The 13243-nt window shown below is 39.3% G+C and overlaps 1 protein-coding gene across 1 annotated transcript in view; it reads right to left on the bottom strand.

Annotated features, from left to right (window-relative positions):
• Window positions 1-9551, bottom strand: part of Chic1 (cysteine rich hydrophobic domain 1) — a 47968-nt gene extending 38417 nt beyond the window's left edge. Inside the window, exons 1-2 of the mRNA XM_038316295.2 lie at window positions 9027-9551; window positions 3120-3174 (exon numbers count right to left, since the gene is read on the bottom strand). Of these exons, the coding sequence (XP_038172223.1) occupies window positions 3120-3174; window positions 9027-9307 (336 nt within the window). The 5' untranslated portion in view covers window positions 9308-9551. The remainder of the gene's footprint in view (window positions 1-3119; window positions 3175-9026) is intronic.
• Between the last annotated feature and the right edge of the window lie 3692 nt (window positions 9552-13243).

Genomic DNA, 13243 nt, shown 5'->3' with positions numbered 1-13243 from the left:
CAAAATGGCCTTTTAGATTTTCCTAATTCGCTGCAATTTTTTGACCTCAAGCCAGCTACTTGGAATATTTCTCATGCCAGAAGCCTGATTTTTCTAAAGGGCAATTCTTTTCTGCCAGGTATTATTACACTTACCCATTTTAAGACAATCTACACAAGGAGCAGTAAGTAGGGAATTAAGACCTTTTAATTTAGTTTTTCATATTCTTATTTGTCCTTCCCCTACTTATTAGAGAAATGGTTTAATAATCCACACTAATCCGTATAAGTAAAATAGTTCCTACTGGAGAAAAAAATCTCATTAAGAAAATAAAACTTGTATTTATGTCATAAACATGTAACTTTAAAAATCAGACCTTCAGGAACTAGAGATGAAGCTCAGTGGTAGCACGGATGCTTAGTGTGAGCAAGGCCCTGGGCTTGATTCTCAGCAAACAAACAAAGAAAGAAACTAACATCAGACTTTCAGAATTACTTTTAGTGCTTTTCTCATTGTCAAACACACATTAAGAAAACACTGCACTAACATTTCTGCATTACTCAATGTACAGCCATGTACACATGGGAAAGTGTGAACAATACAAATAACACATAGTTGAACATACAGCCATATATCAGTATGATGTGTACTATAAAAATAGTCACTTGAAAAGAATAGCTATTTTAGTCAGGCATGGTGGCTCATGCTTGTAATCATAACATCAGAGGGCTGAGGCAGGAGGATTGCTACAAGCTTCAGATCAGCTTGGGTTATATAATGAATTCCAGGCAGCTTGAGATACATAACAAAATCCTGTTTCTAAAAAAGAAAAAGACAGATTGGAAAAAAAAGAATGGATGTTTTCAAGAACAGTTCCCTCCAGATTATCTAGGCTATATGAATGGATCCCAAAAGCAGCTTACCATTCTTACAACTCTGATTTAAAAAATCTTGGTATCTTATGGGTCAATGGAATTTTTAATTCCAAAAAGTTTGGAAAGGAATGAAGAGGTGTGAAAAGATATTCTAAAGATTACTTCAGCACATAAAACTGGCTAATTTAAAAAATGGATAATGCTTATGCCTGGGAGCTATATTTACTGACAGTTTTCTAGAAATTTCTAGGTCTCTAATTTTAAACATGTAGAAAAAATTTAGCTAGTAATTTTTTTGAGACAGGGTTTTATTATGTATCCCTGGCTGGTTAGAATTTGTTATGTAGACCAGACTGGGCTCGAACTCACAGAGTTCTGCCTGTTTCTACCTCCTGAGTGCTTGAATTACAGGCATGTGTCACTGTCCAGCATATTAAGCTAGTATTAAAGCTCTATGTAATTTCCCAGACAACACATGCAGTAGCCTTAAGGGAAATGTAAAGAAATTTTCTATTGGAGATGTTTTGATTTACATGTTTAATTTTAATATTAAAAGTATCATGTTTATATCAATGTTATTATTCAGGAGATATTTCCATGCTTAATTATACACATTTGGAGAAAATGTTTCTTACTAATGTTTATAAAACATACCTAAGTTTAAGCTGCTGCTGCTGCTGCCCTTGGTGAAGTATTCTGAGTGATTAGGAGTGGGAGGTAGAACATACTAGAGACCAAAGCCGAACATTTATACCAGAGATTTTTCCTCCCCTCCCCTCTCCCTCCCTCTCTCAATCCCTCTCTCTCTCTCTCTCTCTCTCTCTCTCTCCTCTCTCTCTCTCTCTCTCTCTCTCTGTGTGTGTGTGTGTGTGTGTGTGTGTGTGTGTGTGTGAGCGCTCGTGCCTGCGTGCATGCACTTGCCTGTGCAAGTGTAGACACCAGAGATGGACTTGAGTTGTCTCTAAAGCTTTCTCACTCTCCACCTTATTTTGAGACAGGATCTCCCACTGAACCCGGAACTCATCATTTCTTCTAAACTAAATGGCCGGAGATTGTCCCCCATTGTACCTGCTTTTATGTGGGTACTAGGGATCTGAACTCAGGTTCTCATGCTTGCAAAGCAAGGACTTTTTGCCCACTGAGTCATTACCCCAAACTGAAAGTTACCATTCCTGTAAGAGAACTGTCCCAAATACAGTACTTTAAAAAAAGGCAATAGTTCAGCCAGGCTGTGGTGCATGCACTCAGGAGGCAGAGGCAGAGGCAGCGGCAGACATATCTCCTCTGTGAGTTAGAGCCCAGTCTGGTCTCCAGAGCAAGTTCCAGGCCAGTCTCCAAAGCTACACAGAGAAACCCTGTCTCGAAAAATCAAAAAAAAAAAAAAAAAAAAAAGGGCAACATTTCAAGTATACAATATGCTGGTGGGTTTGTTGTTGTTGTTGTTAGTGGTGGTGGCTTTTTTGACACAAGCTCTAATTGGCCTGGAATTCATGACCTCTTGAATGCTAGTGCTGTGTTTACAGATCTGTGCTACCAAGCAGCTCAACACGACATTTTAATATACATACATATAGTGAAATAATACTACAGTCAGGCAAATTAACATATCTCCTTACATACTTATTTATCGTTTCTTTTAGAGAACCTGAATCTGTTCATTTGGTAAATTTTCAGTATATAATACAATATTATTAATAATCATCATGCTGTACATTAATCCATAATGATAGGTTTGAATCCTGGGAAGTCTGAATTTTGAACAAGAATGCAATTGAATATAGAGAAACCTGCAAATAGAAAGGTAGTTATTTATTGCTGTGAGACCAATTTTAAAAACTCAATCTAAAGGAAAAAAACTAACCAAAAATGTGATGCTTTTTATTTGTAATAAATGATGCATGCCACACAACACTTTAAAAATAATAGTGACTCAGTTACAAAGATAATTCTGGTAATGAGAAATATTGGAAATTATAGATCTAAATGAAAATAATTACAGCTACCTGTGCTGGGCAAAAAAGGCGACACTGGAAAAGCTGAACAGGTAAATAAACAATGGCTGACATTAAGAAACAACAGACAAAATAGCTGGCCAGAGGCTGGTCGTCATGGTAACACCATTTAGTCACTGAGAACACAGCTTCCAAGTAGGGAGGCCTCCTGTTATTTGGCTTCATTACCAGTGAGTCAAAGCATTTGTCATGACATTGAATAAGCCATAACACAGTGCATTAGAATTGGAAAATTCAAAGCAAACTCACTTACCTTCCCTGTCAGAACTGAGGGAAATTCCGTATCAAATTTGTTGCTTAATCCAAACCTTAAAAACAAAGACAAAACATAATCTATTCTCTTCAGCATATTTAACCCTTTCTCCCAATAGGTTATAAATCCACGCAGTTTTCTTTGCTCTTCAGATTTAAAAACATGTCCCGAATATGCACAACTTTATGATGTATATGCCAGTTAAAACCAAGTAATGGATTTAAAAAATTCGTAAGTTAAAACAACATTAAACTGAAAGGGTATGTTCCAAATAAAACTTTACACACTTAGAAAAATAATTTTTTGACTATTTGTCCAAGTTAGTAGTTAAAGAAATCTAAGGAGAGCAATTAAAAATTGTTTTATTGGGTTCTTGTTTGTTTTTTGAGAAAGAACGTAGGTGGGTAGGGAGGCTGAAAGAATCTGGAAAGCCTTGAGGGAGGGGAAGAATATGATCAGAATATATTTAAATTAAGAATTGTTTTAAGTGGGCTGGAGAGATGGCTCAGTGGTTAAAAGCAATAGCTAATCTTCCAGAGGACCCGGGTTCCCAGCATTCACAACTGTCTGTAACTCCAATTTCAGAGGATCTGACCACCTTCATACCAATGCACATACAATAAATAAGTTAACTAAATTAAAAAAATGTATTAAGTAATAAAAAATATAAGTGGAATTCTAACTATACCCATGAGACTAAAAATAGCTAGCAGTCATAATTTTAAGTTTTTAATTACGTATGTGTGGTATTCTTTTTTTTGTTGTTGTTTTTTGGTTTTTTGAGGCAGGGTTTCTCTGTAGCTTTGGAGCCTGTCCTAGAACTAGCTCTTGTAGACCAGGCTGGCCTCGAACTCAGAGATCCGCCTGCCTCTGCCTCCCAAGTGCTGGGATTAAAGGCATGCACCATCACCGCCTAGCCTGTGTGTGTGGTATTCTTGGAGGCCAGAAAAAGAGTACTGGATACCCTGGAACTGACTAGAGTTACAGGGGGCTTGGAGCCACCACGTGGGTGCTGGGCTCTTGTATTCTTTAAATCATCCCAGTAATAGCTAATACAACTGCTATGCAAATGGTTGTTATACTATATTGTTATTCAGAATAACGATAAGGGAATTTCCATACATGTTCAATATAGATGGTATTTTTTTTTCAGGTATTTTTGAACTGAAAATGGTTGGATTTATGGAAAATCTGTGAGTATTCAAGGTCAACTATTTATCTATACTATAAAATATAAAGAAGCTGGTATCATTTGCCTGCACTCCCAGGATGAGGCAGGAGGATAGTGAGCTCAAGGCCAACCTTGAACCATATAGTGAGAATCCATCACAAAAAGCAAACCAGACTCTCTACTCTCATAATTTTGGCTAACAAGGAATAGCTATCTTGTTCTCACCTACCAGGGTTTTCTTTCTTACACATTTTCTTTCTTTATCACTGAGGACATAAAAAGAGTGTTTACTTCAAATAACCTGAAGGTTTCACTTAGTAGCCACAAATATACTGAAATGGCTGCTGCTGTTTCATAAGCAAACTATGAAGTTAAGAACTATGGCTCAGCCAGGTAGTGGTGATGCTCCAAGCTCGAAAACAAACAAAAAACTAAAACCAACCAAACAAAAAGAAGCTATGGTTCTATAGAGGTTACACAAATGCATCTATTCATTACTCATCAGTGATAGGCATTAGCCAAGATGTGGCACTCTTCAGCATTAGACAAAGAGGCACTTGGGAACTACTCAGAAGCCATTTTATTGACTTTATTAAATATAGAGTCTATTATGTGTTCAAAGTTGACCAAGCTGGTGGTTATCAATGATTGAATTTTCTTTAAATGTTTCAATGCCCCTACATTTTAATTTCTTGGAACAATTCTTTGGACTACTTAAACAAGTATTATGGTAGGCACTGAAGATTCATAGGGAATGAGAGATTGTTCTTGCTGGTGTGCTTCCAATTTAGCAAGAGCAAAGAAGACTTATAGGAAATGGTGACATTTGGAAAGCTAGGGTAAAGGGAGGTATACGCTGGCATTTAAGATGGAAGCACTACGTTAAACAGACATTGATGATATGAAATAGCATGCTGTGATGAGTAAAAGGAGGTACAGTCAACTGAGATGGAAAATAGAGAACAATGAGAGGCATGTTTGAGGGTTAATTAGCCTAGGGAAGTGTCCAAGCAGAGTTTGGTACAGAAACACTGGATAACTGAGACCACAAGGAGCAAGAAGAGACCATTTAAGATATGTAGACAGTAAGAGTAGAGGGCTAAGCATACAATCAATGGTATTTAAGAAACAAGACAGGAAGAAGACTGCTAATAAAAAATACATGCCAGGCAAGCACTCTATTGCAAAACTATACTCCTAGTCTCTGATCATGGTGATCTCAACTGAGGTCAGAATCTTCACAGTTAAGGTGGCAGAATACAGATAAGAGGAAGTAAATATAGTGTATGTATGTATTCTTAAGGAATGTGGAGAAGGAAGAGAGACTAGATAGCAGCTAAAGAGGATGTGAATATCAGAAGGTTTGGGGTTTGAATATATTACAGGGCAATCTGGACTCTAGAATCTAGAGAGGTCAAAGCGAGGCACTATTGGAGCCAGGGGCTGCCTTATGGTAAAAGACTTTGCTTGGGTGGAGACTAGAAGAAAAGGGTATGGATGGCAGAAAAGAAGACATGAGAGGAACTCCTTGAATTCTAATGTTGGGAGCACTAAGGTCTAATAAAGATCCAATGCAGGTTTACAACAGGACAGTGGCACGATTGAATGGAATTTTAAGAAAATTAGTTTGGCACAGGCATGCACAACGAAATGAGGAGAGGCAGCAGATTATGGCTATAACTCAAGAAGGAGATGATGGCCACTCAAACAAGAGTGTGCCAAACAGGAATAGAGAAAATGAAAAATCTAAGCGAATTTCCAAATGCATGATGACATAATTCTGGGAAAATCGGACATAGGGCAATTCAAGGAGAAGAGTCAAAATGGCTCAAAGATTTCAAATATTACCCTGGGAAAGTAGAATGTTGGGGTCACTGACAGAAATGTGGCAAATAGCCATTTGGGGAGGGAAAATGTTGAGTTTAAGATATACTGAGTTAGAATCAGGTTAAATATAACTATCATCTTAAATATGTATCTCTTACTCATGGTGAAAAGCTACAAAATACTCCCCCTTTTTAGAAAAGGCCAGTTGATGGTGACAACTCTCAAGGTTTCAACTTTCAATAGAAACAAAATCTTCTACAGATGAAGATCGAATAGAGCATAAAGTCAGGGTACAAGAGAATAAGAAATAGTTCATTCAATTGGGTGGCGGCGGCACATGCCTTTAATCTCAGTACTCTCAGAAGGCAAAGGCAGATGGATCTCTGAGTTCAAGGCCAGTCAACAAAGCAAGTTCCAGGACAGTCAGAGTTGTTACACAGAGAAACACTGTCTCAAAAAAGGGGAAGAAAAAAAGAAAAAGAAAGAACAAAGGAAAGAAAGAGTTCCCTCACATAGGTATAGGGCCAGGAGTGTACCTCAGTGACACAGCACTTGCCTCGATGCACAGTGCCCTAGTTTGAGTTCACCACACTCGCACCCCCAATAAAACATAGTTTAGAGCAATCTACACATGTCTACATCAGAAAAATGGAAACAAAATTTGACATTTTAGATGTATTAGATTAAAATTGTTCTTATAGACTTTACTCGACATATGGACGGTTCATGTCTCAGATCCCAACCAAAAATTTATTAAAGACAGGGTCTCACTCTGTAGCCCAGTTGGTCTGGAGTTCATTATATGACCCCAGATTGGCCTTGAACTCATGGCACTCTTCTTAGTCTCCCAAGTGATGGAATCACAGGCATAAAGCACCATGCCTGGCTTCTAGCAGACCTTTTAAACAGCCTTTTTCTAAAATGTTAGATACTTAGCATCAAATGTTCTTCTAAATAAGAAAATGTATACAACAAAACCAAACAATTTTCCAAACTATATTCATCTCTAGGACTTAAGTACTGGCTTATGCTTTTCAGACTTTTTTCCAATTAATACCAAGATACTACCGGCATTATCTCTTTACATGTGATTCCAGAATTTTTAAACTGTGTGTGTGGGGGGGGGGGGTGTTGGCAGGGAATTACATGTACAAGAGGCTAGACACAGCAAATCTCAGTGCTCTGTTTTAAATGAAGAAAGGAAATTGGTTGTGTGGTGAGTAGAATGGAGCCATGAGGAAGTCTTAGAGAACTTAAATTATGCTTCCTTGCTATGTATGCACTGTCTTAATTTTAGAAAATAATGGGGGGAAGTGGAACATAAAATTATGGATCACAGTATAAAATACCATTTCTCTGCTTGGTCATGTAAGATAATCTGCATAAAAACAACCCTGGGTGCCAGAATTAGCTTGAATAATGGTCACCCTAGTGACAAAAGGAATGGAAGTAAAGCAGTGCAGTAAGTTGGCACCTGAACATTGCAGGCTATCTGCAAAAACCCTGGGCTGAGAAAAAGTGTCTGAAAATGACCTAATCAAAAATAAGGCCTAAAAGTCTCCCCAAAGCCTCCCACCACAACTGAAAAAATATTTGGTAATACAGTCGTTCAATGATTTAAGAGTGCATTATAGTCAAAAGAGTTAATGTGCTAAAAATTAAACGATAACACGACTGAGGAATTGATACATACTGAATGATTTCATGCAAGCACTCAGTTGAGTCAAAGGGACTAGGTGAGCCACGATCAAAATGAAAGATAGTGAGACATGATGAAAGGGGGCAAATCTATTTTGAAAATGCAGTAAATGACACCATAGTTAAGAGCATGAACACAACACCATATTCAAAATTCTAAGTATTTATAATCCAAGCTAATAAAAACTGGGACCCACTCTTCAAAGCCCAGAGATCAATTTTTCTTCTTTTACTGTGTAACCAAGATGATATGAAGTCCTTGCACACTTTATTTTTTCAAATATGATACAGAATTTCAATTTAAAAGAAGCCACCTTGGATGAGTTTTAGAGAAATCATCCTCAATTCATCAAAGGCCAATTTCCCTATATAGTTAATGTTTCGGGGAACAAAATCCCCTGTAGGCATCTTAATTTATTTCAGAGCCAAAGGGCTTAGAAACCATGTACTTCAAACCCTTCATTTGGAGAACCCAAAACCCGAAGTAAGAATCAACTGACCAAGGTCATAGGGCCAGTAAGAAGGGAAACTGAGATTAGCAACCAAGATCTCTCACCCTCTATCCATTGCTCGTTCTACTTTGCATAGATTCTTATCAACCTGAACCTCCAATGATGTGATATTACAAGAACGTCAGAGTAGTGCGTTCAACAGAGAAAGGATGACGATATTCATTCATATAAGCGTTGGATAGGAAGAATGGATGGATAAATATGTGCGTGGATGAATATTTATATTATTCACAAAATGCATCACAGTTTTGTTTTGAAGAATCCAAGCCCAGACCTTGTCACATGTCACAGCAGTCGCCGTTTTCCACTAGCCATCAATCTTGGCAGCAGAGAAGCCTAGTACATCCTGCAGTCCAGAGGCTATTCACTTGCCAGCAGAGAAGCCTAGTACATCCTGCAGTTTAGAGACTATTGACTTGCCAGAACACGTACAAGCAGATCACCCCTACTCCAGTGCCTCTAGCTTTCCACCCCGTAACTCCATGTCCTACACTCACTCTTTTCTCAGGGTCGATGTCACTCTCCCCATTTCTTTTGCACTACACCTATTCAATCTGCGGCTTCTCTATTTAGACCAGGTGTCCTTTGCTAACAGTATGTCTTAGTCAGCCCTTCCCACTCTGCAGGCCCTTCGATGCCCTTCTCATTCGTCTGCCGCCAATTCTCAACCTCTGCAAGACCCCGGCCCCAATAGCTTACACAGTGATGTGGCCGGCGCCGCGCACCAACACAGGGTCTGGGGCATATCTCCGCAGATGCTCCTCGCTCACTACCCGAGGCGGGGGTGGCACCTCCTCCTCCTCCTCTTCTTCCTCCTCCTCTTCTTCCTCCTCCTCATCGTCCTCATCCTCATCGGGCCCAGATACCGACGACGACGACGACGACGACGGCGACGACGACGTCGTTGCTGCTTCTTCTTCTTCCTCCTCCAGTTCCGAGATGGTGTCGAACTCCGCCATGTTGGGCAGCAGGATGCTCATCACGTGACCTCACAACTGCCGCCACTCTCCGGGAGAAGAGTTTGAACCTGCGGAGCGGCTGGGAGAGGAGGGGGAACTGACTGAAGAGAAAGAGGAGGGGGTAGGGAAAGCACTTGAGGAGACGCGCCTGCGTATTGGGCAGACAGAGCGGGGGTTGGAGGCGGGGGCATGAGGGACCAGGGAGTAAATTCGGTGTACGCTTGCGCGGCTCCAAGGGGAGGGGGCCGGTAGAGGTGAACTCCAGGGAATTCTCGAGGTCCGGTCTGCGGGTGGTGATCTTCGTACTGCGCTTCGGACGTCAGTCTCTAGTACTCAGGGGACGTACGTTCTCGTTTTAGTGCCTGTTAATTAATGCGGGATATATTTACCTCTATTCAGGCAGTCGAGGGAAAGCAAATTCTATAAAAGCGAGTTTAGGACTTTGCCCAAAATATCTCAAGGTACACATATGTCAGTCCCTTACGAAGAGATTGTTCAATCCTAAGGGCAAACATTTTTATTAACGTTTTACAAAAGAGGAAACTTTCTATTAATTTCTCCTGCTGAATGGTACTTTGGGGACTTGATAAGTGTCACAGACTGTGCTAAGTGCTCTGTGTGCATATCTCATTTACTCTTCCCCACAACTCTTTGATGGGTGTACCATGTTGATTCAAATATCACACAAGGGAAATCTAGAGACGTAGAGAGCAAGTAATTTGTTCAAGGTCATGGAGCTAGTAAATGACAGAGGAGGTTTTAAATCTGGAATCTCTTCCTACTCCCAAAGCCCTGTACTCTTAGTCAAACAGCTACAATGCCTAAAGTTGCTTGGAAAGGCTGGGGGCAGTGGTGCATTTTGGTTGGTTCTTATTAATAAGAATAAACATGTTTACAATCGGGGGTTTGAAGCCAGGTGTAGTGGCACATGCTTTTAAACCCAGCACTTCGAAGACAAAGGCAGGAGAAGCTTTGAGTAAGGCTAGCCTGGTCTATAGACCTAGTTCCAGGACAGCTAGAGTTACACAGAGAAACCCTGTCTTAAGAAAAAGAAAGAAAGGAAGAAAGAAGGAAGAAAGGAAGAAGGAGGAAAAGGGGAAAGAAAAGGAAGGAAGGAAGGAGAAAAGGAAGGAAAAGAAATTGGGGTTTTGAGGAGTGGAGCTGGAGAGTGTGTAAAAGGCATGCCAATTTAGAAACATATTAATTAACATAGCCTATTCTATAGTCTCTAAGCTGTATTCTTCCCAATACCATAGGTCAGTTAATTCAAACAATCTGGTGAGGTAGGTACCTTTATATGTCTTTTATAGATGAAGAATTGATGGACTGGAGAGATGGCTCAGCAGTTAAGATCAGTGGTTGCTCTTCCAGTAGGACCTGGGTTCAATTTCCAGCACCCACATGGTAGGTAGCTCACACCTGCCTGTGACTCCAGTTCTGGGGATTTGATACCTTCACACAGATATACACCAATGCACATAAAATAAAAATAAATAAATCATTTAAAAAGATGACATATTGAATATCAGAAAATTTAAATAATTCATTCAGGTCTGTAGTGACCTTTTTTTCCCACCTTACCCCACCCCCGTTTCAAACGTTCTACCTCATCTTCACTACATCACTAAAATACAGAGACCACATATTTCAAGTTTTTAGGTACTGTCCCAAACTGATTCATACCTGGTAGTAGCACAGACTTTGTGCCGTTAAGACTATATAGTACAGCTGCTCATAATAGAATGAATATTGCGGTTCAGGTACTCTCCATTAATACCAGCTTCCCTATGCCTTCTGCTGCGCTAGAGCTTTCATTCTGATTAGGTGATGTGACTGGGGAAACAGACAGAGCCTGGAATTTAGAATAAGCCTAGCAGCAGCACCATATTGGCAGTAAAAAAAACTACTTAGGTATGTGAGGAAGAGAGAAATCTTTTCTATAAGAGATATTGTTCAGATATCAATGAATTGGTGTTATTAATATTGTATTTTCATTATATTCAATAGCTTGTTTATCTTGGAATTGAGAAGTAAGATGTAACATTATCTATAAGAAACAAATGGAGACTTTTGTTGTATAAAGAACTTTACTTTAGCCAGAGATTATGATAAAAGATAGAATCTTAAAGTATTTCATAACAATAATTGGTTTTTCCCGGTACTATTAAACATATATCAACAATGAGAGTGGATGACCTCAGACCTGAGATCAACTTCAATATTCTGTACCCGTTCTTTTTAAGAAGCAAGACAAAATCACAGAAGAGATGAAATATTTCCCAAACATCTTCTCTAGAAAGAGTCCAGTAAATCAATACCTAGAGGGAATAATACTATTTTGCTGATTACTGCCCCAGCGATAGCTTCTCATTTCCATCACTAAAGATTAGTCTAGGAAGGATTAGTTGACAGAAAGGAAAAGACTTGAATTTTGTGATAAATGCAATAAGACATTAGAAGTATTGTCAAGCTAGGATATAGTGACTAGGAGAGATGGAAAGATGAAGGGAGAGAGGGCTGGGGAAAATCTACTGTAAGTTTCAAAGCGGAGAGTCCAGAGACGTAGTTTAGTTGGTAGAGAGCTTGCCTATCACGCAGGAAAACCCTACTTGTAATCTCCTGCACAGCATAAACTGGAGATGGAGGTGCATATTTATAATCCCAAAAGTTGGGAGGTGGAGGCAGGAGAATCAGAAGTTCAAGTTCATCCTTGGCTCCACAGTAAGTATGAATGAGGTCAGCCTTGGACACTATCTCAAGCAAAATAAAACAAAAAACAAACTAAGTAAATTGGAAAGAGGCTGCTGACATTTAGTTATAGAAGTCAAAAGGACAAAGCCAGTGTAGAGAAGCACTGAGCTTGGCCAAGTGTGCAAGCACAGTTTGATCAGCTCATCTGTTTGCCTGCACATACACGGTGCTGAAAAAGCATGTGTGATTGCAAAGGTAATCAGTTCTTCCAGGAGGACTGAGATTGGGAAAGCCGAGAAAAACACGTTTTGTGTGTCCACTGCCAGTGAACACATGAAGCGTGATGGCTTTTAAATGATAAGCTGGCTTTCAGGCTAGTAAATTGGTGAGTGGATGCAGAGGAGAGCAGGTGGTATAAGGCCTTGTTTACCTAATGTGCTAAGGAGGTCATGAGGGCTATTTTCTCATCTAATAGATGGGGGCCTGAGGCACAAAGTCTCAGGTTTAATGGGCTGAGAAGGTTTCACAGTTCTAAAAGATAGCTTTGTTTATTTGTTAAAGTACACAATTCAGTGATGTTAGTCAATTTACAGATTTATGCAGTCATTACCACAAACTAATTTTAGAATATATCCATTGCCTCATTTCATATACCCCCATTCTCATTCCCATTCCTATGTATTCTCAGTCTGTGTTGTGGGTTAGTATTTCTTTAGTGGGGCTTTTCAAATAAATTGTGTTATAAAATATGCTGTCTCTGACACCTTCTTTTTCTTAGTGTACCATTGAGGTTAATCATATTGTGTCATTTATTAGGACTTTGATCCTTTTAATGGGTAAATGCTATTTCGTTGTTGCGATATATTACATTTTGCTTCTTTACTCACTTGGTGATGACATTTGGACCTTTTCACCTTTTGTATATTGTGAAAATGCTATGTTATAGACATTCATATGTCTCTGTGAAACATGCTTTATTTTTTTGTTTTTTTTTTTTTTTTTTTTTTTTTCCTTTCTTTTTTTTTTCTTTTTTTTTTTTTTTTTTTTGAGACAGCATTTCTCTGTGTAACAGCCCTGGCTGTCCTGGAACTCAGTTAGTAGACCAGGCTGGCCTCGAACTCACAGAGATCCATCTGCCTCTGTCTCCCAAGTGCTGGGATTACAGCCGTATACCACCACCACCCGATTTAATTTTTTCTTGAATAGATATGTTTAAGTGGAATTCTGGGCCACATACTTAAAACCATGTTGAACTTTGGGACTGGA

The sequence above is a fragment of the Arvicola amphibius genome, chromosome X (assembly GCF_903992535.2).
Source record: "Arvicola amphibius chromosome X, mArvAmp1.2, whole genome shotgun sequence".
Taxonomy (NCBI): domain Eukaryota; kingdom Metazoa; phylum Chordata; class Mammalia; order Rodentia; family Cricetidae; genus Arvicola; species Arvicola amphibius.
This window is presented reverse-complemented; position numbering and strand designations above follow the sequence as displayed.